General features: G+C 36.5%; 1 protein-coding gene across 9 annotated transcripts in view; it reads left to right on the top strand.

Annotated features, from left to right (window-relative positions):
• The window catches only part of IQCB1 (IQ motif containing B1), a 53,750-nt gene that overhangs the window by 20,368 nt on the left and 6,532 nt on the right, over positions 1 to 26,850 (top strand). For all 9 annotated transcript variants that reach the window (XM_072613846.1, XM_072613850.1, XM_072613852.1 and 6 more), the window contains 4 exons: positions 1,897 to 2,003; positions 7,070 to 7,179; positions 11,887 to 12,029; positions 19,402 to 19,550. In XM_072613846.1, coding sequence (XP_072469947.1) covers positions 1,897 to 2,003; positions 7,070 to 7,179; positions 11,887 to 12,029; positions 19,402 to 19,550 — 509 coding nt within the window. The remainder of the gene's footprint in view (positions 1 to 1,896; positions 2,004 to 7,069; positions 7,180 to 11,886; positions 12,030 to 19,401; positions 19,551 to 26,850) is intronic.

Raw genomic sequence — 26,850 nt, 5'->3', positions numbered from 1 at the left:
TATTCTTTCAAGTAGCAGTTATCCTTAAACTTTCTTTGCCAATTTTCCCTTGCCTTTCCCTTCCCTCTGCCCTGGGGGCAGTGGGAGTGGGATGGGGAAGAACAACTCTAAACACACTAGATAGATCAAGAAGCTAAGAGGAAAGGTTCAGGAGAGTTTTTCCTAGCCTTTCCCCTTGGCCTTCTGACTTTTTCATTGGCCACTTGTGACTGGGTACCAATTCTGTTTCATCTCCAATTCACACAAATGAGAATAATGTATTTAATCCAATAAATTCTGTTACTTAATATTCTCAAAAATAGGGAGCACTGGTAATTATGCATTCTTTGGTAAAACGTAAATTTTCTTTTTCGCTGTTTTAAAAAAGAATTTTATTGATGTCTTCTGTTTTTATATCCCATTCATTTCCATATCTTATCTCTTCATCTCTCTCTAGGAAGCCAACCCTTGTTACAAAGAATAAAAGAGGGGGAAAAAAACCCAATTTCATAAAATTAACCAATACACTAACCAAAACTGATTGTATATACTATTAAACCATAGATTTTGAAGGAATTGGAATACTGTATTTGTATTAGAATCCAGGTATACTTAACACTAAAGCAATAGTGAACATAATTTATCTTTAATGATCCAGAAGTAACTTAAGGAGCCTGGCACTAGAGTTACTATTATGAACATCATTTAGCTTTGGGTACCACAGATATGGGGGCAGCTAGGTGACACAGTAGATAGAATGCCAAGTCTGAAATCAGGAAGACTTGAATTCAAATTTGGCCTCAGACACTCACTGGCTGTGTGACCCTGGACAAATCACTTAACTCTGTTTGCCTCGATTTCGTTATCTGTAAAATGAGCTGGAGAAGGAAATGGCAAACTATTCCAATATCTTTGCTAGGAGAACCCCCCAAAAAGGGGGTCACAAGAGTGACACAACTGAAAACAGCTAAACAATAGCAACTACAGGTGTGACTTTTGTATAGGTAAGGGGGAGCTAGCTAGAACTTTAGGTTATAATACTGGGGATGAAATGCTTATTTACTATATGATTAAAAGTTCTCAAACTATAAAATGTGAATGTTTCATGCAACTTATTATAATAGAATTTGACCATAAAATTTTTTCTTGCCTTTTCTAACTAGTATTTGAGTAACATTAGTTGTATGTTCCACTCAGAATTTTTGGAATAATTATCAGACTTGTCCAATAAAGAGATTCTGAGGCTTAGAAAAAAGAATGGCTAGCTCAAAGGAAATATCAACACTAGAAAACCTGACTTTGCCAACCATGCATGCTACACTGTTGGAAAGCTACATTGTCTTTCTCACCTATGGAAAACACTAATGTGTTGGGAATATGTACTGAAAATTTATGCCTTCTTTTTTACCTCTTAGAGATGGAGTTAGAGAATTGACATGAGTACTTTTCTCAGTTGAGAAAAAAAGAATCACAGTCAATATTATAGTATCTCTTATCTAAAATTTTGGATATTGGCAAGGAGCCTGTGAATTTGCTAGAAACTACACAGGAGAATAACATCTTAACTTAGACCCTTCCTTGAGTACTAACCATATGTCAGTACATTCTTATTTCTGTTTGTCTTGTAGCAGAGAGACATGTACCTGTTCTTCTTTACCTCTACTTAGTGATTTCTTCTGAATTTGAGTTCACTGATTTAAATAGATTGGATGGCAACCCTCAAGTCAATTACTTTGACTTTTATCAGGAGAAGGATAGAAAGAATCTCCACATTAATTTTGAGAAAGGAAAAATATAATGGCTTTAAAAAAAAATTAAAACTCATAACTTTGATATAAATGCTTTTCTGATAATTAGCTGAAGAAAAATCTGTTTTAATCTCAGAATGACTTTGAAACTTTTAAATTTAATTTCTAGGCCTTAAAAGTATGCTAAATAAACAGTGGTCTGGGAAAGAAATTGACCAGGAACTTAAACACCTCCTCAGTCTGTTATCTTCTGAAGTCCGCCAGGAAGAAGATCAGGTATTGAATAATTAGCACAATATGTTTGTTAATTGATTTGACTTTTTTAATTTCTCAGTTTCTCTTCTAGTACATTTAGTAAATGTGCTTTTTGAGAGATGTTATCAGATTGGTGAAGTCTTTGCCCCTCAGATTAATATTCTCAACTTACAAACATATATTATCCTATTTATAATTAACTCTAAACTGTTAGTACTTTGATTTCAAATTACTGTAGACTACTGAACTCTCTGTTTTATGGTCTGTAGATGCTACTGTATCCACTGTCAGAATTTATACTAAAATATTAGCTTATCTATGCCTTTCCCCCTTTCACTTAGGATAATTTCATCATTCTTTTTGCCTGTCAGTTTAATAGGCATTTTGCAAATATGCATATTTGTTACAACATGCATTTATTATAACTTGCACTTTTAAAAAATATTTTTAAGTTTTGAACTTAAGCTCTCTAAAAGAGCATTTCCAAAATTATAGCAGAAAAAATGAATAAAGGGCTGCTTATGGAAGCATGAATCTCTGTTTCATTTTTTTTTTAAAGTATCCAATAAATTCCACACATTACTTTCAAAACTGTCCTCCCTGTCTGTACTTCCTTCTGAATTTCCTTTTGTTCTCTTCAGTTCATTTTTTAAAAAATTTCAGTGGCCCTCTTTTTGGGGGGAGGGCAGGCATCAGTATTGCTAACTCTTTCACTCCCCTCAACGTCCTACAATAATTTAAAAGACCTAGAGAAAGAAAAAAATTCTTGTAACAAATAAGCACAGTCAAGCAAAAGGATGCACATAGTGGGCTTGTATGGTGTAGTGATCTTGACTAAGTTCCTTGGTTCTTGAATTGCTTCTTTCCAAAAACTTGCAGTATTTTTTCATCGATGAGGAAGCTGTGGATTTTGGCTATGTCATTGTTAAGACTTTTCCTTTCGGCATTTCTGTCAGTAGGTAATTGAAAGATTCTTTCTATTTTTAGTTTGCTTTCTGGTCCTAATGGATCCAAGCAGTTTTATTCATGATATCTTAAAACAGTGTCTAGCCTTTTGAAAATACTATTGGCTTTTGGGACACACAATGATTCTTAAATTATTTCTCCTTGACCTGTTTTCCAGGTCAGTTGTTTTTGATATCAGATATTTTACATTTTCTTCCATTTTTTTCAGTCTTTTGCTTTTATACTAGTATTTCTTGCTTTGTCATGGAGTCATTGACTTCTGTTTGACCTATTCTGATTTCTTGGATAAAGTTTGCCATTTTCTCTTCTAAGGCACTTACTCTCCTTTCAGCTCTTTCCTCAAGAGCTCTTATTTTATTTTTAATTTCTTCTATATAGCATCTGTGGAAAATCTTCTTTTTCCCTTTAGGTCTCTGCTTATAACTGCTAGGAAGTTACGTAACACTTTCTTGGGAATCTTTAGGTCTATAATAATTTTTGATACTGGTTGGTGTTTTCTTTCATTTACTCATCTCTCCAGCTTTTAGTGCCAAGTCCATGCTCCTCTTTCTACTGAAAGTTTCCCTTCTTAGCCTTGCGTTGAGTTCTTGTGTTGGCCTGTATCTTTGAGGTCCAGGATACTTTGTGTTCTGGTGTTTCAGGACAGAGTGTTAGGGACCTCAGAGTTCTTATGTCTAAGGGCTGTGAAACTGTGCTGGTTGCTAGTCACTATGGTTCCCTGGGGACTGAAAATTCTCACTTTGAGGGTTTCTACTAGTTCCTGGCAGTTTCTGGACCCCTTGTGAATCTCTGCTTGTTTGCCTGTGCTGACTTTGCTGGTAGAGTGGGGGAAAGATGACTTTCCTATTGCCCATAGGATTCTGGGCAACTTTTTGCAGTTCTGGAGTATCAGAAATAACTTATTATGGCTTCTCACTGGATTTCTTAATCATCATGCAGTCTGATTTGAACTTCAGAGTTTTTATTATTGGTTATGTTTTATGATTTCTTTGATGTCAGATTCTTAGAAATGCAGATTTTAGAAACATCAATCAATATATATTTATTAAGCACTTATTATGTGCCAGGCACTGTGCTAAGTACTGGGGACACAAAAAGGAAGCTCAAGGAACTTGTAATTTTGTCAAGATGTGTTAACTCCTTCCTTCTTCATCATCAAAGCATTTTAAAAAATTCTTCCTATGTTCTTCATCTAATTAGACTCCTGACAGTGATAAGGTTCTGAAGAGAACAATTTATCATCTTCCTATATTATTGTGGGCAGCTCTTAGCGTAATAGATAAAAGGGCTGGGTGTAGAATCAGGAATATCTGAATTTAAATTTGACCTCATATACTTACCATCTCTGTGACCCTGAGCAAGTCATTAACCTTTGTTTGCCCCAGTTTCCTCAACTGTATAATAGGAATAATAATAATACCTTCCTTGCAAAGTTATTGTAAGGATAAAATGAGATAATATTTATAAAAAGTGCTTAGCAAAGTGCCTGGCACATAGTAGGCACTTTATAAATGCTTATCCCCTTCCTTTTTCCTTTCCCACATTAGTCTGTCAATAAGCATTTATTAATCTCTTACTATGTGCCAGGCACTATAGAATGTGACAGGTCTATCCTTGTTTAGTCACTTATGCTTACTCATATTAACCTTTTTATGTTTCTCTTAATTCCTTTGTTTGAACTTCGAAGTTTTTACAAAGCCCTAATCTTTTCATCAGGAGTACTTGCAAATTTTCTATTTCATTAAAGGTCCATTTTTCCCCTGTAGCATTATACTCTCTTTTACTGGGTAGGTTATTCTTGTTTGTAAGCCTTATATCCTTTGTCTGCTGGAATATCATTTTCTAAGCTTTTCCCTCCTTTATAGTATTGACTTTTAAATCATGAATGATCCTGACTGTGGTTGCTTGATACTTTAATTCTTTCTTTCTGACTGCTTGTAGTATTTTTCTTTGACCTTGAACCTCTAGATTTTGATGGTAATATTCCTTAGAATATTCATTTTATAGTTTCATTCATGTAGTGACTAGTGAATTCTTTCTATTTTCACTTTGCCTTCTGGTTCAAAGGGATGTAGGAGGTTTTATTATGTGATTTCTTTAAGTATGATATCTTTTTTTGGTTATGGCATCAGGTAGTCCAAGGATTCTTAAGTTTTTTCTTCTTGATCTGTTTTCTAGGTTAGTTGTTTTTACTAGGAAATACCTTACATTTTCTCCTATTTTGTTCAGTCTTTTGATTTTGTTTTAACATTTCTTATCTCCTAGAATCATTAACTTCTATTTGCTCCATTCTAATTTTTAAGGAGTCTGATTCTTGGGTAAGATTTTATACCTTTTGATTCAAGCTGTTAATTTTCTTTCTGATTTTTTACATAGCTCTCTTTTATTTTCCATTTTTTCCTTCTGTCACACTCATTTACTTTACAAAATCATTTTAAGCTCTTTTTTAAGACTCCTTTTTCATCATTAGCAGAAACTCTAGTTGAGCTTGTAACCAAGCTGTTTTTCTATGAGGCTTTTCTTATCATTTTCTTGGTTTATATCTTGAATGTCTTTATCACCATAATAACTCATTATGGTATAATTCTTTTTTAGTTTGTTCATTCTTTCATTGTAACTTTCTGACTTGGAACTTTTTGTTGGGCTCAAAGCCATAGAACTACTGCTTGCTTCTTGTAACAGCAAGGATCCCAGCATACACAGGAGGGCCTGCTGCACAGGTTCTTAGATCTGCTTTTCTAAAAGGAAAGCAAGTTTTGAGGGATCAACAGTCTACTTTAATTAAGCACATGTATCATTCACTTAGTCAGCACCCTGAACTTCAGAGAAAATACAAACAGAAATAAAGACCAATAGATAAGGCTTCCAGCTGTCTGACCAAGCGATACATACGTCACAGATCAACGGACAGATCCAACTGTCTGACTGTTACATACATACATAGTTACCAGAGAGAGAAGCACCAACGTCTGGGTTTGCAAAGACTGGGGGAATCCTTCTCATCTGACTAAACAAACACTTCCAATGGGTAAGCTGCAAAACAAAACTCACCAAAGAGTATATATGGTGTGGGCCTTCCTGCAAAATAAATCTCCCCTAATCAAACTTCCCTTAATGGGCAGGCCTGTTAATGGGTGGGGAAGATCTTTAACTCTCATTAACATAATTAACATTATACTTCTGTATTTGCAATACACATCTGAAGGCCTAGGATCATTCCTTACCCTGGACAACCAGAGTCCTCCATTTTGATCTGTGACCTAACCCTGAGGGGTGAAAGACAGAGGTCTCAGGTGCCACCTATCCCTGCTTCTTGCACAAAGTCAGGCCTCCTCTGAGCCAGGACTTGGGCCCTCTTTTTGCCCTGGGCATTGCTAGAGGCAGGCCTTTCTTCAGGTATTCCTGATGAAACCTGGTCCCCACTGTAGACAGATCTTTCTCTCTTTCTCCCTGTGATGGTGACGTGGACTGGAAATAGTACTCACCAAGACTATTTTTTCTTGGGTTTCCTGATCAGAACTCAATCTAATGTGTTGTCAAATCTTTGTGAAATAGTTGTACTTTGTGGAGAGCTTAATTGTATTTTTTTGTGTTATTCTATCATCTTGACTAGTCTTCTGGATATTTTTTAAGAGCAGTTGTATAACCTTCTTCTGCCTGTTGTTACTACTTCCTTCAGTCATTCCCTCTGTCAATATGAGACATAAGACTGCTGCAAAAATTCTCAAGTGATTTAAAGTTACAAGGAGTCAAGTATTAGATAGCATTGGAATAAGCAGAGTAGTAAAATCCATCAGAGAGGATAATAGTATAAGGGTGGTTGATCAAGAAAGATGTCTTGTAGATAAATTTTGAAGTTGCTCTTTAGATTTCTGGTCATGCTGAATTAATCTCGTTACATATTCTCTAACTACTGTTTACAGGACTTATTATAGCATAGGTTGAAGAGAGAAGCCTTCCTTTATATGACTGCTCTGAGTATGAGCCGCAGTGCTCAATATAAAGCAGATGTTACTTCCCATCTTTCCTATTTAAGATAAACACTTCTAATATAGCTCATTTTTCAAGAACTGAAATGAAAATAAAATCCTCAAAATTCTTTTTCTGGTATTAAATTTCAGAAATTTTATCTAGCAGCTTGCAAGATCCAGGCTGCATGGAAGGGTTTTCAGACTAGAAAGAGAATGAAGAAACTTCCATATGCAGTGACTACTTTGCAGAGGAATTTCAGGTAAAGCAGTGCGAACACAGCAACAATAATAATATTAACAATAACACCTCATGTTTATATAGCAGAGTCCTTTACATGTCTTGGAGAAGAGGACTGAGTGTCAGTCAGCGAGTACAGACAGCCCTGTCAGAGAGAACTTCTTCAATTCAGGCAGATTTTCAAGTTGGGGCATAAGATGGCGGGGACTTCTATGTATGAGACTAATTGAGTAGGCCTATATTTGTAGAGAGAGCTGGATAGGGGATAATTCTCTGGCTGATTCAGCCTCTATTTATAATTATTTCTGTTTTCTGATTTTATGGTAAGAACAAGAGCAAGACTAGCATGCTAAAACTTGGGCAAATTTCTGTTTTTACTACCTTTTTCCACCCCACCTCACCCTCTAGTATGCAAACATAAATATATACATAAGCACGTTTTTTGAAGCATCGGAAAGAACAGTAAAAAAAAGTAAGCTTTCAGGACACCTCCGTATTGGTGTTTAGATCTTACTTTATTTGGCATGGAAACTTGCAGGTGAAACTTTCTCATCAAGAGCAGTTGACAAATTTTACATCTGAAACTATTCTACTTTCAGTAACTTAAATCTACCAGCTGCATTTCTCAGTTATGATAAGATTAAAACACTAATTCTCCCTAGAGCTAGTCAACAAGTCATGTTATATTTAAAGCAAGGGGCTGAAATAATAAGCAAAAATTACCCTAGTATAAAGCCTATGATTGTCAAATAAAATTATACAAAATCTCAAGACAAATTTAAGAACATAAAATATTTTTCCTTGATTCTCAAAATATACATTGAAGAAAAGGGAGTATGAAAGAAAAAATGACAAAAGATGTAAAGGAAAGGGGAAAAGTGTTAAAATAGGTATATAGGATTGGAGTTTATCCTTTGCAAGATATTTAATTGATTCTACTCTGTTTTCACTTCTTATTTTTCTTATTCATTTTTTATGACACAACTCACCTACTTATTTTCTATTTATATTTTGATTACATCTCTTATATAACATCATGTGTACACTTTAGCTTTTGTGATATACCATTGCCCATTTATTTGGGTACATATTTGGTACATATTTGGGTGACCCACAATTTTGATTCCTTGTAGACTGATGTTCTATCACCAGAAAAATATTGATGCTCAAAATTGTGGGACTTTATTTCAGAGAGAAACTTGGGGTCATTGATAGTGCTTCACAAGTTTGCAAATAAAATACATCCTCCTCTCTTATACTCTCTTCCACTCGCAGGATGCAGAATGTCACTGATGTAGGCTTTACCAACTTTGTGGAGAATAGTAAGGTAAATGTTGTCCAGCTCCTAGTGGAAGATGGCTTATCAATGGTAGATATGTTTTAGTAGTTCCATTTTTATATATATTCTCCACAAACTTCTGTAATACCTTATCATATTCCTTTTTCTCTACTCCATATAGTTACCACCATAGTTCAGGTCTTCATCACCTCTCACTTGAACTACTACTGTAGCCTGATTTATAGGCTCCCCTCACCATTCTGGTTACATCTCTTTTTATACTTTTTAGCTTATAATGTCCTTCCTAAAATGTACCAGGAATTATAATAATACTCTAGATGTGGTCTCACCAGGGAAGAGTATGATAAGAACTACCACCTGGATACTGTCTATCAAAGTTAATTAATTCATCGCACAATGTGTCCAGCCCCTTATTCTAACACTTATGGTTTTTTTGAGGGGTTTTTTTTTTTGGTTTCAGGTGTGTTTCTTGTAAACACCATATTGAAATCTGGTTTCTAATCTATTCTAGATTACTATCTTTTTCTGTTTTATGAATGAATTCATCCCATTTATATTCACAGTTATGATTACTAATTGGGTATTTCCCTCCATTCTATTTTTTTATATTTATCCTGCTCTTTTTTTTACACCTTCCCATCTCTACAAGTCTGTTTTGCTTTTGACCACTGCCTCCCTTAATCTTTTCTCCTTCTTAATATCCCCACTCCTGCCCTTTCTCTTAGCCCATTTCCCTCCTACTTCCCTGTTGGGTAAGACGAGTTTCTGTGCTTAATTGTGTGTATATGTTTATTCCTCCCTTCTTGAACCTATTTAGCTGAAAGTGAGGTTCAAGTGTTGTCTGCTTTCCTTAATATCATCTCCATTTCATAAACTCTTTTTTGCACTCTTTTGTGTTTATGTGTGATAATTTTCCCTATTCTTCTCCCTTCCCCTCTTTAATATTGCACTCCTCTTCCCCACCTTCTATTCTTCTTTTGAAATCGAACATAACAGAATGATACCCAGGCCTTCTAATTAGATTCCCTATAAGACCCCTGATGATAAAAGGGTGATGATAAAATTTCTGAGATATTACATGTATTTTTCTCCATAGAAGAACGTAAATAGTTTTACCTTGTTTAATCCCTTATGATTTCTCACTCATGTTTATCGTTTTAAGTTTGTCTTGAGTCCTGTTTTTGAATGTCAGATTTTCTATCCAACTTTGATCTTTTCATCAGAAATGCTTGAAGATTTTTATTTTGTCATATATTCATTTTCCCCCATTTATGCTCAATTTTGTTGGGCAGATTATTCTTTGTAGTAATCCTAGATTCTTTGCCTTCTGAAATGTCACATTCTAAGCCTTCCTCTTTTTTATAGTGATGACTGTTAAATTGTATGGCTGCATAGTACTTAAATTTTTTCTTTCTGATTGCTTGCAGTATTTTATCCTTGACCTGCGAGTTCTGAATTTTGGCTGTGGTATTCCTAGAAATTTTCATTTTGGTGTTTCTTTCAAGTAGTATTCATTGAATTCTTTCAGTTTCTGCTGTGCCCTCTGGTTCATAGGCAGTTTTTCTTTATGATATCATAAAATACGATGTCTTGGCTCTTTTTTTATTCTTGGCTGTCAGTTCAATGATTCTTAAATTCTCTCCTTAATCTATTTTCAATTCATTTATTTTTCCTATGAGATCACATTTTTTTTTTTACTTTTGACTTGGTTATATTGTTTTTTGATGTGTTATGGAGTCATTAACTTCCATTTGGCTAATTCTAATTATCAAGGAGTTTCTTCAGCGAGATTTTGTATCTCCTTTATTAAGCTGTTAATTCTCTTTTCATATCTTTCTTCCATAGCTCTCATTTAATTTTTTAAATCGTTTTCAGCTCCTTCATTAATGTGTCAACTCTTCTAGAAATTCTTGTTGGACTTGTGGTGAATCTTCATTTTTCTCTAAGGCTTTGCTTGTGCAAGGAATATAGCCATCTGAAGATTTAACTCTTCCTACATGATGTAATTTAAGAGATTCCTAATAGTTTGCATAGCCCCAAATTCCTCACTTAACCTACATTTAGGGTTAGGGTTAGCCCTAACCTTTGAGCAAGAATTTGCACATTAGTCCTTCTTTGTGGGATAGTAGCTAGGTGGCACAGTAGATAGAGCACTGGACTCATTTTCATGAGTTCAAATCCAGCCTTGGACACTTACTAGTTGTGTGATCCTGTGTCACTTAACCTATGTGCCTCAGTTCGTCATCTGTAAAATGAGTGAGAAAAGGAAAAGGTGAAAACTCCAAATAGGGTCACAAAAATTTGGATGTGACTGAAATGACTCAACAATACCAAATTTTCCTTTGTGTTAAAGTATTTTTAAGTCCTTGTTCAAATGAGACTGAGAGAAGGCATACATTAAACTGTTAATATTTAACACAAATTACTTTATCAGATTAATTCATTATTTATATAACAAGGCTCTCCCTAAGGAAATAGGAAAAAAAAGAGAGGTAATTATAATTGAGAAGAGATTAGAAAAACATGATTGTAGGGCAAGCCATTGTGCAACTCTGCAATATGGGACTTTGGATATTGCAAACACCCTGCAAGGTGGGGTACCAAGTGGGAAGGAGGAAGCCACCAAAAAAGTAAAAATATACCTGAAAATTCAGAGATGGTTTCAGTATTATTTTGCTTATTTTACTTCCAGTGTTTTTTAAAAATGAAAAAATATGAATCTTGTATAATCAAGCAATTTCAGAGCTGGGAGGGCCTTTAAAGATCATCTTGTTCAATCCTATCCCTTAATCTCCTCCTCACCCAAGGGTCCAGACTCCATAGTCTACAAAAGAAAAAAACATGACACAGAGGACTTGATCCAGTTCATTTAGTGAAACTCCTTTCACTAGACCCTGGACTAGAACTTGTTTTTGCTTACTGCTAGTCCTCTGCTCTTTCTACTGCCCTACTGAATTTGAAATAAAGTACTGGTGGACCAGAGAGGTAGGAAGGTGAACTATAATTTTATTAGTATAGAAAACTATCTCAGAGAACATAGTGTGTCTTCTACAACTTCCAACCTTAGTTGCCTGAGACTCTGAATGGTTAAGTGACAGTATCAGGCAGGACTGGTCATTTATGATGAGATTATAGCCTGGGCATTCCTATTCAGTTGGTGAGGGTATATTCTAATTTCAAGCACTGTGCAAAGAAAAAATAAACAGTGTTTTGATATAACCCTGTAAAGAGATGACGTATTACATATCCTGGTTCTCTTTGCTAGAGATGTCAGTGATGATACAAAGGAGTATGAATGACTGAAGAATGCCAGGTATTTTTATAAATGTTGGCTAAGACAATGCAGATTTGGTTATTGAATGACATGTTTATGGCCATATGATTTTTAAATACTATTTTTGAGTCTTGGTTAATATTTCCATTTACTAGAAATAAACGAGAACAAAAGCTGCTGAAAGTAAAGAAGCAAAAGGAAGAAGAGGACCTTAGGTTACAGTTGCAACTTCAAAGACAAAGAGCCATGAGAATATCCCGGGAGTATCGGCTAAATTTACTGGAAATAGTCCATCCAGGTAAGTGGTGACAGTATCAGTTGTGTAAGAGTTAAGAGGTTACCATGTAATTGCCTGTTACTGAAAAACTATTTTTCCAGTGTTTTTTTTTTAACCACAGACTTATTCAGTCATTCTCATTTGTTGTTCCTTTCTCATTTGCTTAAAGACTTTGAGGTCTTGCCCTTTCCTATAATTAAGATAAATTAGTTAATGTAAGCAATTAAATTAGGAAAAATCAAAAGTCCATGTTTAAACAAGCCAACATAGATAGGTAAAAATCTTATTTTAAGACTCCCACTAGTGATAGGACCGCAAAGGGAAGTAGGGTTGACCATGACGCATGTACCATTCAGCTTTGATAGTTTCTTATGTATCCAGGAAAGAGATATAAGAAAATTTGTTTATTCAGAAACCACAAGGGGTTCCAGGTAAGCAGTTCTGTATTGAATCAATCACTTTTTTATTTTCATTCTCTCACGTTCTACTAACTCCTTTCCCACTGCCTATAAAACCTGCCCATGTCTTCCCCACAATTAAAAAACCTTCATTCTGCCCTCATTCTACCATCATTGCTAGCTGTTATCCTATATTTGTCCTCCCTTTCATGGCTGAATTCCATGAGAAAGCCATCTGTACTTGTTGCACTTCTACTTCCTCTCCTGTGTCTTGTGCTATTTGACTTCCATCCTCATCAACTAGACAGCTCTCTAGGATCTCTTAATTGGCAAATCTAATGACCTTTTTTTCAAACTTTATCCTTTTTGATCTCTCTGTAACACTGATAATGTTGATCACTTTTTCTTTCTTGATGTTCTACTCCATCTAGGTTTTTGGGACACAGTTCTCTCCTGGTTCTCTTCCTATCGGTTTCTTTAGTTTCAGTTTCTTCAGTTTCTTTAGCTGATTCATCATCCATGCCACACCCATTAACTGTAGATGTCTCCCAGAGTTTTGTCTTGGGGCCTCTTCTCTTTATATTCTTTCACTTGATCACATCATTCCCCAGGGCTGAATTATCTCTATACAGATGATTCCCTGATCTGTATATCCAGCTCTAGTCTTTCTCCAAAGCTCCAGTTCTGCGTTGCTTTTTAGACATCTCAAACTGGAGGGTTCTAGATTTATCTCAGACTCAACATGTCTAAAACAGAAATCATTACTTTTCCCCACCTAAAAAGTAGGAACTGCCTTCTTTTTTTTGTCTGTATTCTTAGTGCTTACACAGCTTCTGGAACATAGTAAGCATATAATAAATGCTTGTTAACTTGACTCTTCCCAAGTTCTTTATTATTGTGATGGACATAGCCATCTTCTTGGTCACCCAAGCTGAAAGCTTCAGTATCATCCTAGATTCCTCACTTTCATTCACCTGGCCTGTCATCAAATCCCGTCAGTTTTACCTTATGTATATATATATATATATATATGTCCTGTTTTTTTCATTTACACAACCACCACCCTGGATTGGTTCCTATTATCACCTCTTGCCTAACCTGTTGAAATACCTTTAAAATTTTTCTATGAACCCCAGGACCAAATTGATTTACAAGTGAATTCTACCAAACATTTAGAGAACAGTTAATTCCAATACTATATAAACTATTTGGGAAAATAGGCAAAGAACCTAAATTCCTTTAACAACACAAATATGGTGCTGATACCTAAACCAGGAAGAGCAAAAACAGAGGAAGAAACTATAGACCAATTTCCCTAATGAGTATTGATGCAAAAATTTTAAACAAGATACTAGCAAAGAGATTACAGCAAAATATCACAAGGACCATACACTTATCAGGTGGGATTTATACCAGGAATGCAGAGCTAGATCAGTATTAGGAAAGTTATCAGCATAATTTGACATTATCAATAACAAAAATCATATGATTATTTCAATAGATGCAGAAAAAGCTTTTGATAAAATATATGACCTACTCCTATTAAAAACACTAGCAAGCATAGAAATAAATTGTACTTTTCTTTAAAAGAGTAGTATTTTTCTAAATCCAAGATCAAGCGTTATGTGTAATGGGCATAAAGTAGAAACCCTCCCAATAAGATTAAGGATTGAGCAATATGATGTCCATTATCACCATTATTATTCAATATGATACTAGAAATTATACTATAACAATAAGACAAGAAAAAGAAACTGAAGGAATAAAAATATGCAAGAAACAAAACTCTTTCTTTGCACATTATCTGATAGTATACTTAGAGAACCTGAGAGAATCACATGAAAACTAGTTGAAACAATTAACAGCATTAGCACAGTTGCAGGATATAAAATAAAACCATGTAAATCTTCCACATTTCCATATATTACCAACAAAACCCAACAGGAATAGATAGAGAAATTCCATTTAAAACAACTGCATATAATATAAAATACTTGAGAGTCTGCTTGCCATGATACCCATAGGAACTGTATGAACACAACTGCAAAAACCTTTTCACACAAATACGGATCTAAACAATTGGAGGACAGCTAAGAGGAGTAGTGGAGAGAGTGCCAGGCCTGGAGTCAGGAAGATTCATCTTTGTGAGTTCAAATCTGGCCTCTCACGCTTACTATATGACCCAGTGACTATAAGTCACTTAACCCTGTGTGCCTCAATTTCTTCATCTGTAGAATGAACTGAAGAAGAAAATATCAAACCCTCTCTAGGTCTCTTTGCCCAGAAAATTTCAAATGGGGTCACAAACAGTTGGATGTTGTGAAACAACTGAACAGCAACGATTAGAAAAATATTAATTGACCATGGGTAGGTTAAACCAATATAATAAAAATGACAATATTACCTAAGTCATTTTACTTATTCATTGCTATACCAATAGAGCTACCAAATAATTATTTCATAGAACTAGAAAAAATAGTAACAGAATTCATCTGGAAAAACAAAATATCAGGAATATCAAGGAAATCAATTTTTTTTTTTAAGTGAAGGAAGAGGGCCTAGCAGTACCAGAATTCAAATTATACTGCAAAGTAGTAATCATCAAAACAACCTAGTAGTGGATAAGAAATAGAGAGATTGATCAATGAAATAGATTGGGTACACAATGTGTAGAAGTAAATGGCCATAATAATCTAATGTTTGATAAATCCGAAGAGCCAAGATTTGGGGTCAGAAACTCACTATTTGACAAAAACTGTTGGGAAAACTGGAAAGCAGTCTGCCAGAGACCAACATCTCACACCATATGGAAGATAAACTCAAAATAGGTACATGATTTAGACATAAAGGATGATATCATAGGCAAATTAGGGAAATACGGAAAAAATTGGACATCATATTAATGGATAAGGGAAGAGTTTGTGACCAGATGAGATAGAGAGAATCACAGGAGAGTTAACAGATATTTTGATTAAATAAATTAAAAATTTTGCACAAACAAAACCAATGCAGCCAAAATTAGAAGGAAAGCAGGAAATTAAACTAGAAGAAAATCTTACAGCAAATTTCTCTAGTAAAGGCCTCACTTTCCAAATATATAGGGAACTAAGCCAAATTTACAATAATAAGAGCCATTCCACAATTGACAAAAGATCAAAGGATATGAACAGGTAGTTAAAATGCTCTAAATCACAAATGATTAGAGAAATGCAAACTAGAAACAGCGAAATACATCCTCACATCTGTCAGATTGGCTGACGTGACAGAAAAGAAAAATGACATGCTAGAGGGGATGTAGAAAAATTGGGACATTAATACCTCCCTTAATCCAGTTTAAATTGCTTGCTAATAAAAAAAAGGGGGCAGGGAACCAGAAGTCTTCCTCTAAGCGTATTTGTTTCCCGTTCCACAGTCACCTTCTCCGCTTCTTCCCTATCTGCAATGGATTTTGGGGCATGGGACCTTTGTTTAAATCATATTTTCCTATTATTTACTATATATGTGACTTTTGGCAAGTCACTTAATTTGTCTGGGCCTCAGTTTTCTCATCTGTAGAAAGAAAGGACCAGCCTTGGTGATCCCAAAACCCACGTCCAGCTATAAATCCCAGGACCAGATGATCTTTGTGCATGTTATCACCTGTCCTTGGAATGCCTTCCCCACTCTTTTCTTCAGCAATCTCTCCTTCACTTGGTGGGAAATATAATAGAAATTACACCTTTTGGGAAAAGACTGAGTGCCAAGCAATTGGAAGAGACCAGTGTGGTTACACAAGGAACTGATCAGCCAACCTAGATTTTTAAAAAGACATGTACAGAAGATGAAAGTCTGAGTAGATAAGTGAGGGTAAATACAGTTTATTGAGAGGCATAGTCCTGGAACATTTCAAGAAGACTAAAAACTCAGGATAAGTTTGTAATAAATGCAAAGTACAACAAAAGGAAATTTTGAAAAACTGTTGAGATCAAGAGGACTTCCTAAGAAAGTATTATATGATAATCACAGAACACAAAAATTCTCAACTCTTATTTTCTTTTTGTTTTATCTGTCAATGAGAATGAACTTTGGACTGAGGATAAAAAATAATTAGCAGGGAATTGAAACCCCCAAATAAGTGAGAGGATGGTAGGAGAACAACTTAGTTACCCTTCAGGGGGTTTAAGTCACAAGGCTCAAATAAAATGATATTCCAAGGTATGAAGACAATAGCAATGATTACTGACATTTTATAGATGTAAGATTTGTAGAGCATTTTATGTGTGTTTTTATTATTTGATCATCACAACAGTATGTTGAGTTAGATGCTATAAGTATCATAATCTCCATTTTATGGATGAGAAACTGAGGCATAGAGAAGTAAAAGCAACTTTGTTCGTGGTCACCAAGTAGTAAGTGTTGGAAGCAGTTATGAAGTTAGATTTTCCCAGCTTGAAATCCAGCACTTTATCCATTATGACACATCTGGTGAGTGTGATTGCTGATCAGCTTTTCAGGGTAATCTCTGAAAAAGGATCCAGACAGAGACATGTCACAGAATTTGAGATGGGCAAATCTCAAGTTTGCAAAAAGGAAAAGAAGTTAGATTTTCTAAAGTGTAAGCTTATGAGCCAGACCTCTATTCCTGGCAAAAATCATTAATAAAGAAAGAGTTTAAGAATAGTTGACAAGAAAAGCAGTGGTCACTGTGAGCCAACATGGGTTAATCTTTAACAGTTCTTTGTATCTTTTCTTTACAGAGTTGCTAGACTAGTAGATTAGGAAGATGCCTTGGACATAAGTATGGATTTTACATAAAGCTTTTTACAGCTTTATGATAATTATGAGATAGTTGTGAGCTAAATAATAGCGCCCTTAGGGGAATGTCCTCAAAAATGAATAATTAAGAGAACATACATTCTTTGAAGGTAGAGAATGTCTCACTAATGTCTCACTAATTTATACCTAGAGTCACAGATTATAACACAATATGAGAAAATTCTTTCTAGGAAAAAGCTATCAAAAGCAAGAAGTTAGTTATTTTGGGGGGTAGTGAGTTCTCTGGTACTGTAGGGGTATTCAAGGGATGTCTCAATGACCAGGTGGTATGGATGTACCATAGGAATTTGTACTAAGATACATTTGTACTAAATTTACCTCATGATAATTAGGTAGTAGGAGTAGTTGTTTTTCCATTTTAGAGATAAGGAAATTGAAACTAAGAGACTTTCAGTGATTTATCCATGGTCAGAGTGCTAGTGGCCAGGTCAGGACTTGTGGGAACACAGAATCATGGATTTAGGCTGGAAGGGAACTCAGAAGCCATCTAGTTTAATTAGCTCCTGCATTTTATATATGATGAAACTAAGCCCCAGGAAAGTAGAGTTACTTGCCTTAGGTCACATAAGTTACACATCGAGGTACGATTTGAATTCTGGTTCTCCAATTCTAGACATAATTTTCTTTTATAGTGTCACACTGTCATACTCAAATCCAGGTCTTAGAACTGAGTCAGAAATCTTGCCCTTTTTCTTTTAAACAGAGGAAGTGATGGCAGCATAACTTTCCTTTATCACTGTTGTCAGCATTAGTCAACAGCCTGGTGTTTGTGGGGCACACTTCTAAACTGTAACCATTTGCTCTTCTCTGCTGCTTCCTGAGTGCCTAGGAACCTATAGAGTAAAACACTGGGAGACTTTCCTAGTTATTCATGAGATTCTCTTTTCTCTCTATGTATTTATTGCCTTGTGAAAGTTACTGTTCTTTCATTATGGGAAGGCCAGAGTGTTCCATCTGCAAGAATACTCACTGAATCTTTTACAGCTTAAAAAAAAAATTCCATCATATCGCACCTGTCATTTTGGTTGCAGTCACCATTTTCATTGCTGTGATAATTTGACTCAATGGGTAAATGCCACTAAAACAGCAATCTGAATACCACCAAAGAAGGGCCAGTGTTCTTCAGATAGATATATTTAATGACATATCTTTGATATAGAACCAAGACTAAACAGTTGGATAACCTAGGAAATCCCAAGAAAGAATTCATCTCTAAAAACTTAAGGCCGATATAGAACACAAAGGGAGATTAGAAAGGAAGAATGAAAAGTATTCACAGTGCCTGTCACTCGATAGGCTGTATATTGATTGATTTTAATTATGATTCTTGATCCTAGAGAAGAAAGGATGGAATACATGTTCCTTTTCTTTGTGCAGGTAGAGGAGTGTGGAGAGCAGCTAGGTGGTGTAGTGGATAGAAGGCTGGATCTGGAGTCAGGAAGACTCATCTTCCTGAGTTCAAATCTGGTCCCAGACACTTAGTAGCTATGTGACCCTAAGCAAGTCACTTAACCCTGTTTGCCTCAGTTTCCTCATCTGTAAAATGAGCTGGAAAAGGAAGTGGCAAACCACTCCAGTGTTTTTGCCAAGAAAACCCCAAATGGGGATATAAAGAGTCAGACATCACTGAAAACAACTGAACAACAACAACAAAGAGGACTTTGGATATGGGATATGTTACTCTCTAAGGCCAGTTGTCCATCAGTTAACTTGACTTAGGTTCCACTGGTAAGTAGGGTTAGGTTAGGGGAGTAGATGGAGGAGAAATGATAATTGTGTGAAAACAAAAGATAAGGTGTTTGCGGGGAAGGGGTTGAGGGGATAGGTCAGACTTGTGATTTCATAAGTATAAGGATGTTCTCAGTGAGGAAACTTCCTTTGCCAATTCAGATCTGCAGCTTTGTAAGTATAAAGGTTCACTTGAGACACTGCCTAAGTGACTTTGCTCAGTATCATGTGCCAGAATGTGTCAGGCAGAACTTGAACCCAAATCTTCCTATCTCTGAGGCTGGCTTTTTCTCCACTATGCCATGATGTTGCCTATAATAATTTAAAAGAAAAAGAAAAAAGAAGAGTCAAGAATAAGAGCTAGAGAAATTATTTGCCACACTTTTGATACCAGAATTTGGGAGCAGTAGAATTGAGTGTGTTTTACTGTATTCTTTGGGGGTCTTTTTTAGGTCAGGTGGGAAAACACATCCAAGAATTGGAGGAAAAATCAGCACTGATTATCCAGAAGCACTGGAGGGGATACAGAGAGAGGAAGAACTTTCATCAACAAAAGCAGTCTCTTAAGGAGTATAAAGCGGCAGTCATCCTTCAGAGAGCGGTGAGTTATTAAATTAGGCTTTATGTTTGAACAATTTTCATTTCATGAAGAGATGATACTCATGGCATAATTTCTACACTACAGTGATTGTGCATTTCTTAATTAAAATTTTTGTTTTTTGTTGTGAATTTAATAAACATGAACATTTAAACACATAAAGAACAGAAAAGTAGGATTATATGTGAAACTGTGAGCTTCTATAATACATGATAAAGTTAATGCAATAGTAGCAAAACTACCCTACTTGTCTTTCCCTTTCTGAGTTTCCTCCTTCTTTACTGTGTATTTTTTTACATGCTCTTCCTTGGGTGGGGGATTGTTATCACTGTCTACAAACTACCCCATGTCCAATTCCCCCTAACTAAAGCTCTCCCTTAGAGCACATATACACATAGTCGAACAAAAGAAATCTACACACTGAATATCTCATTCATTACCCATAGTACATCCCTCTCTGCAAAGAGAATGCTAAGCATGTTTCATTATTAGTTTTATGAAATCACGATAAGTCACTGCATTATCACCATTCTTATGTAACGCCATCTTCCTTCACATTACTGTTATTCTCCTGGTTCAATTCTTTTCAGTCTGTATCAGTTCATACAAGCCTTCTTAGATGTCTCTGAATTCCGTTGCTTTCAACACTTCTTATGGCACAGTAATATTTAATTACATTCACATTACACAATTTGTTCAGCCATTCTCCAGTTGATGGGCGTACCCCTTCCTTAGTTTCCAGTTTTTTACGAAAATGAAAAGTGCTACTACAAATATGTTTTTGTGTATGGATTCTTCTCCTTTGTCTTTGATCTCTTTGGAGTAGGACTTGTAGTAGTATTGCTGGGTCAAAGAATATGCATATTTCTGTGCTTTTTTGGATATAGTTCCAAGTTGCTTTCTTTTTTTAATATTATGATGAGGTTTTTTTTAGTCAACAGAATTTCACTTTCAATACTTCCCAACCCAGCCTCTCTCTCCCCATCCCCAACCTCTAGTTGAGGACAAAAGGAAAACAAAACTCTGTCACAAACATGTATAGTCATGGAAAACAAATTTCCATATTGGCCACATCCAAAACAATATATATATATCTAATTCTTTGCTCTGAATCCTTTACCTCTCTATTAGGAAATTGGTTACATGTTTCATCATGTGTCTTTTGTAATCATGGTTGGATATTACAGTGATCAGAGTCCCTTATTCTTTCAAAGTTATTTGTCTTTACCTTATTTTTGTCATTTTATAAATTGTTCTCCTGCTTCTGTTCACTTCAGAAGTGAATTGCATCATTACGTACAAGTCTTGTCAGGTTTCTCTCAGAAGATGATTCTCTTTTTTTTACAGTACAGTAGTATTTTATCATATCTGTATGCCTTGACCTGTTCAGCCATTTCTTGATTCTCATTCTTTGCCACCACAAAAAGAGCCATAAATATTTTGGTACATTAGGACATCCCTTTCTTGATCTTTGTTATTCAGGCCTTCAGTCCTATCTGACTCTTTGTGACCCTATTATGGAGTTTTCTTGGCAAAGATTCTAGAGTGGTTTGCCATTTCCTTTTCCAGTGGCTTAAGTCAAATGAAAGGTTAAGTGACTTGCCCAGGGTCACGTAGATGCTAAGTGCCAGATCTGAACTCAGGTCTTGACTCCAGGCCCAGTGTGCTAGGCACCTGAGCCATCTAAACTTTCTTAATCTACCCTCCTTCTAATCTCCTTTCTCTTTTTTCCCTTTCCCTCCTCTTTTCTCTTGAGGGAAATTATTTCTATGCCCAACTGTGTGTAACTATGAATTTATTCTTCCCTCCTTTGATCAATTCAAACGAGAGTCAATAAGCATTTATTAAGCACCTACCAAGTACCAGACATTGTGCTGTGCACTAGGGATACAAAGGAAGGCAAAAGACAATCTCTGCCTTCAAATTTGTTGTCTAATGAAGATAACCTATAAACAACTATGTACAACTAGTCTACAGATAAGATAAATAGGAAAGAATGAATGGAAGGGAAGGTATTGTAATTAAGAGGAATTGGGAACAGCTTCGTGAATTAGGTGGAATTTTATCTGGGACTTAAAGGAAGCCAGGAGGTGGATGTGAGGAGAGAGAGCATTCCAGGTTTTGGAGATGAAGTGCTTTGTTCAAGGAAGTGCCAGGAAGTCAGTGTCATTTGATCAAAGAGTACCTGAGGAGGAGATGTAAGGTATAAGAAGGCTAGAAAAGTGGGAGGGACTAGGTACTGAAAGACTTTGAATGTCAAACTGTAGGCTTAGCAGGACACAACTGGTGATATGATAAGGGATCAAGGGACTCAAAAGGACAAAGTTGAACTAGTTCACAAGACGGGGAAAAGTGGAGCAAGTGGCTAGTGCAAGGGTGTTGGAGAAAACCAAGAATTTAGGGATTCGGAGATCATCATATGGATGAAGAGGAGGGTTTGGTATTGGAAAGGGGAGGTGGAAAGCCCATAGATGGTGATCAGAAAAGGGAATTTATGAGCTGATGAACATGAAGGAGGTGCATTTATGGGTGATGGCAAGATCAAGGGAATGGGATTCAAATGTTAACCACTTATCCTAACCCCCTTCTCTTTATTGTATAGATGTTTACTTGTGTACTTTGATTATGTGAGATAATTGTCTTTAATCTTACTTTGTCTTCCCTCACCGCTTGTGTACTCCTCTCTATTCTTAAAATTAATATAGAACAACTCAAGATTCTTGTCTCATTAGACTTCCTCTGTGACCCCTGTTGATGATAGGATTTGGAGGGAACATATGTATCATCTCCTATAGTTGAATGTAAACAGTTTATCCTTTTTTAGTGCCTTTATATTATTTGTTTGTGTTTACTTTTTTTTCTTATAACTCCAATGAAATTCAGAGTCTTTTCATCAGTAGTACTAATAATAATAATTAATAATAGTAGTAATAATTAGTCTTCTAATTCATTAAAGATCCATTATAGGGACTCTCTTTATGTAAATTCAGCTCCCCAGTGGGTGACTCCAGTTCAAAAGTCCTGGGGGATCAGGTGCTGAAGATGCTCTAGCTGTCAGTAGCTCCTGGGTAAATTATTCCTCATTGTAATCCTATATCCTTTGCCTTCCCCTGCTTTTTTTTTGTTTTTGTTTTTGTTTTGTTTTTTGTTTTTGTTTTTAAATTTATTTATTTAACTTTTAACATTCATTTTCACAAAATTTTGGGTTCCAAATTTTCTCCCCATTTGTCCCCTCCCCTCACCCCAAAACACCGAGCATTCTAATTGCCCCTATCACCAATCTGCCCTCTCTTCTATCATCCCTCCCTTCCCTAGTCCCTATCTTCTCTTTTGTTCTGTAGGGCCAGATAACTTTCTATACCCCATTACCTGTATTTCTTATTTCCTAGTAGCAAGGACAGTACTCGACAGTTGTTCCTAAAACTTTGAGTTCCAACTTCTCTTCATCCCTCCCTCCCCACCCATTCCGTTTGGGAAGGCAAGCAATTCAATATAGGCCATATCTGTGTAGTTTTGCAAATGACTTCCATAATAGTCGTGTTGTGTAAGACTAATATTTCCCTCCATTCTATCCTGCTCCCCATTGCTTCTATTCTCTCTTTTGATCCTGTCCCTCCCCAAGAATGTTGACTTCAAATTGCTCCCTCCTCCCATTGCCCTCCCTTCCATCATCCCCCCCACCCTGCTTATCCCCTTCACACCCACTTTCCTGTATTGAAAGATAGGTTTTCATACCAAAATGAGTGTGCATTTTATTCCTTCCTTTAATCAAATGTGATGAGAGTAGACTTCATATTTTTCTCTCACCTCCCCTCTTTTTCCCTCCACTAAAAAGTCTTTTGCTTGCCTCTTTTATGAGATAATTTGCCCCATTCCGTTTCTCCCTTTCTCCTCCCAATACATTTCTCTCTCACCCCTTAATTTCATATTTTTAAGGTATGATCCCATCCTATTCCATTCACTCTGTGCTCTTTGTCTCTGTGTGTGCGTGTATGTGTGTGTGTGTGTGTGTGTGTGTGTGTGTGTGTGTGTGTGTGTGTGTGTGTGTGTGTAATCCCACCCAGTACCCAGATACTGAAAAGTTTCAAGAGTTACAAATATTGTTTTTCCATGTAGGAATGTAAACAGTTCCACTTTAGTAAGTCCCTTATGACTTCTCTTTGCTGTTTACCTTTTCATGCTTCTCTTCATTCTTGTGTTTGAAAGTCAAATTTTCTTTTCAGCTCTGGTCTTTTCATCAAGAATGCTTGAAAGTCCTGTATTTCATTGAAAGACAATTTTTTCCCCTGAAGTATTATACTCAGTTTTGCTGGGTAGGTGATTCTTGGTTTTAGTCCTACTTTCTTTGACTTCTGGAATATCATATTCCACGCCCTTCAGTCCCTTAATGTAGAAGCTGCTAGATCTTGTGTTATCCTGATTGCATTTCCACAATACTTGAATTGTTTCTTTCTAGCTGCTTACAATATTTTCTCCTTGATCAGGGAACTCTGGAATTTGGACACAATGTTCCTAGGAGTTTCTCTTTTTGGATCTCTTTCAGGCGGTGATCAGTGGATTCCTTGAATACTTATTTTGCCCTCTGGTTCTAGAATATCAGGGCAGTTTTCCTTGATAATTACATGAAAGATGATGTCTAGGCTCTTTTTTTTGATCATGGCTTTCAGGTAGTCATAATTTTTAAATTGTCTCTCCTGGATCTATTTTCCAGGTCAGTTGTTTTTCCAGTGAGATATTTCACATTGTCTTCCATTTTTTCATTCTTTTGGTTTTGTTTTGTGATTTCTTGGTTTCTCATAAAGTCATTAGCCTCCATCTGTTCCATTCTAATTTTGAAGGAACTATTTTCTTCAGTGAGCTTTTGGACCTCCTTTTCCATTTGGCTAATTCTGCTTTTTAAAGCATTCTTCTCCTCATTGGCTTTTTGGATCTCTTTTGCCAGTTGAGTTAGCCTATTTTTCAAGGTGTTATTTTCTTCAGCATTTTTTTGGGTCTCCTTTAGCAAGGTGTTGATCTGCTTTTCATGCTTTTCTTGCATCTCTCTCATGTCTCTTTTCAGTTTTTCCTTCACCTCTCTAACTTGATTTTCAAAATCCTTTTTGAGCTCTTCCATGACCTGAGCCCAATGAATATTTATTCTGGATGTTTGGGATACAGAAGCTTTGATTTCTGTGTCTTTCCCTGATGGTAAGCCTTGTTCTTCCTCATCAGAAAGGATGGGAGGAGATATCTGTTCACCAAGAAAGTAACCTTCTATGGTCTTATTTTTTTTTCCCTTTTCTGGGCATTTTCTCTTGACTTGACTTCTGAGTGTCCTCTCCACACCCACCTTGCCTCCAGATCTGCCCAGCCAGCGCTTGGGGTCTGAGATTCAAATGCTGCTTCCCAGCCTCAGGGCTTTGGGTGGGGGCAGGGCTGCTATTCAGTGTGAGATGAAGTTCAGCTGTTCAGGTGGGGGCAGGGCTGCCACACAGGGCTCAGTTCCCTCAGGGGATTTATGAGGAGACCTTCAACAATGGATCCAAGCTCCTGCCTGCTTTGGGAGCCGCTGTCTGCTGCTGCCTCCACTGCTGCCTCCCGAGGAGGCCTGAGTTATGGGGGCACCCTGCTCCCCTCTCAGTGAGCCAAAAAGACTCTCTCACTGACCTTTGACGCCTGGGGGTGGAGGAACCTGTTGTAGCTGTTGGAGATTCCATCCCTGAAGCCTGCTCGGATCTGCTCCTCTCAGTGCCATGCGGCCGAGGCAGGGCTGGGCTCTGCTCCAGGTCTGGTGCTCAACGTACCTTTGGTGTGGGTTTTTCAGGGCTCTCTGGAACAGAAATCTCCTCCACTCCGTTGTTCTGTGGCTTCTGCTGCTCCAGAGTTTGTTGGGAGTTCTTCTTTACAGGTATTTTATGGGCTGTGGGTTAGGAGCTAGCATATGTGTATCTTTCTACTCCGCCATCTTGGTTCCTCCCCCTCTCCCCCGCTTTTTAATATTGACTGCTAAATCACATATGATTCATACTGCGGTTGCTCAGTACTTGCATTTCTTCTTTCTTGATATTTGCAGAATTTTCTTTTAACCTGGAAGCCCTGCATTTTGACTGCAACGTTCCTTAGAGTATTCATCTTGGGGTTTCATTCATGAGGTGACAAGTGGATTACTTCAGTTTACACTTTGTCATCTGGTTCATTAGAGATCTAGACAGCTTTTCTTTAACATTTCTTGAAATATGATACCTAGGCTCATGCTTTGGTCATGGCATTCAGGTAGTCCAGTGATTCTTAAATTTTTTTCTCCTAGATCTGTTTTCCAGATCAGTTGTATTTACTTTGATACTCTAAATTGTCTTGTATCTTTTCACTATTTTGATTTTGTTTTAATGTTTCTTGTTGCCATATAGAGTTATTGTCTTCTGTTTGATCCATTCTAATTTATGGGGAATTTGTTGTTTGGGCAAGGTTTTTATACCTCTTAATTCACATTCCATTTATTTCTTCCATTGGTCTCATTTTTTCTGTTGGTTTTTCCTTCAGCTCTATCATTTCATTTATAAAAACATTTTAAACTTTAAAAAAAAACAAAGCTCGTTTACCTCTTCTAGGAATTCTAGTTGGATTTGTGCTCAAGCTATGTTTTTCTTTGAGACTTTGACTTATAAATGTTTTGGAGTGTTTGTAATCCTCTGGGTTTGCGTCTTGAATTCCTTATGACCATAATAGCTTTTTATGATGAAATTCTTTCTTTATTTGCTCATTCTTCCAGCTTACTTCCTGACTTTGGACTTGATGTTAGGGTCAGGATCAGAATACTTGTGAAAAGAAGGTCTCAGATGGTTCTTTTGCTGCTTTCTTGGGATGTTGAGCACTGTGTTATTACAGGATCTCAGGAATAGTTTAGGCTTGGGATCTGCAAGTTTTCAGTGTTCCCATAGTAGTGTGAGCCAGTGCAAAGTCTGATCACTGCCTTCTCTGATACAAACTCTGCAATTCTTGACCTGGATTTGAGCCTTGAACAGTAGTAAAATGATGCTGAATCCAGCCCCTATCACGTACCTAGAAAGTTCTGCTGGTTCAAAGTGATAGACCTGCAGGCTCCATTTGGTCTGCTATACCTGCCCTAATAATTTTTATGCAGGCTTTAGGCTAGACTAAAAACTAGAAGTGAAATCTCTCTCACTCCTGGAGTCTGACTATATCACTGCTGCTAGTTTTTGAACTTGTTTTTTTGTCAGTACACAGCCCAGGGCCTTCCACTGCTTCTTACCAGAGCATGCTACTCCTGGGTACAGCTCCCTTCTATCCACTTTGTCTATCTTTA

The sequence above is a fragment of the Notamacropus eugenii genome, chromosome 5 (assembly GCF_028372415.1).
Source record: "Notamacropus eugenii isolate mMacEug1 chromosome 5, mMacEug1.pri_v2, whole genome shotgun sequence".
Taxonomy (NCBI): Eukaryota; Metazoa; Chordata; class Mammalia; order Diprotodontia; family Macropodidae; genus Notamacropus; species Notamacropus eugenii.
The sequence above is the reverse complement of the archived record's forward strand: the minus strand, read 5'-3'. Positions and strand labels throughout refer to the sequence as shown.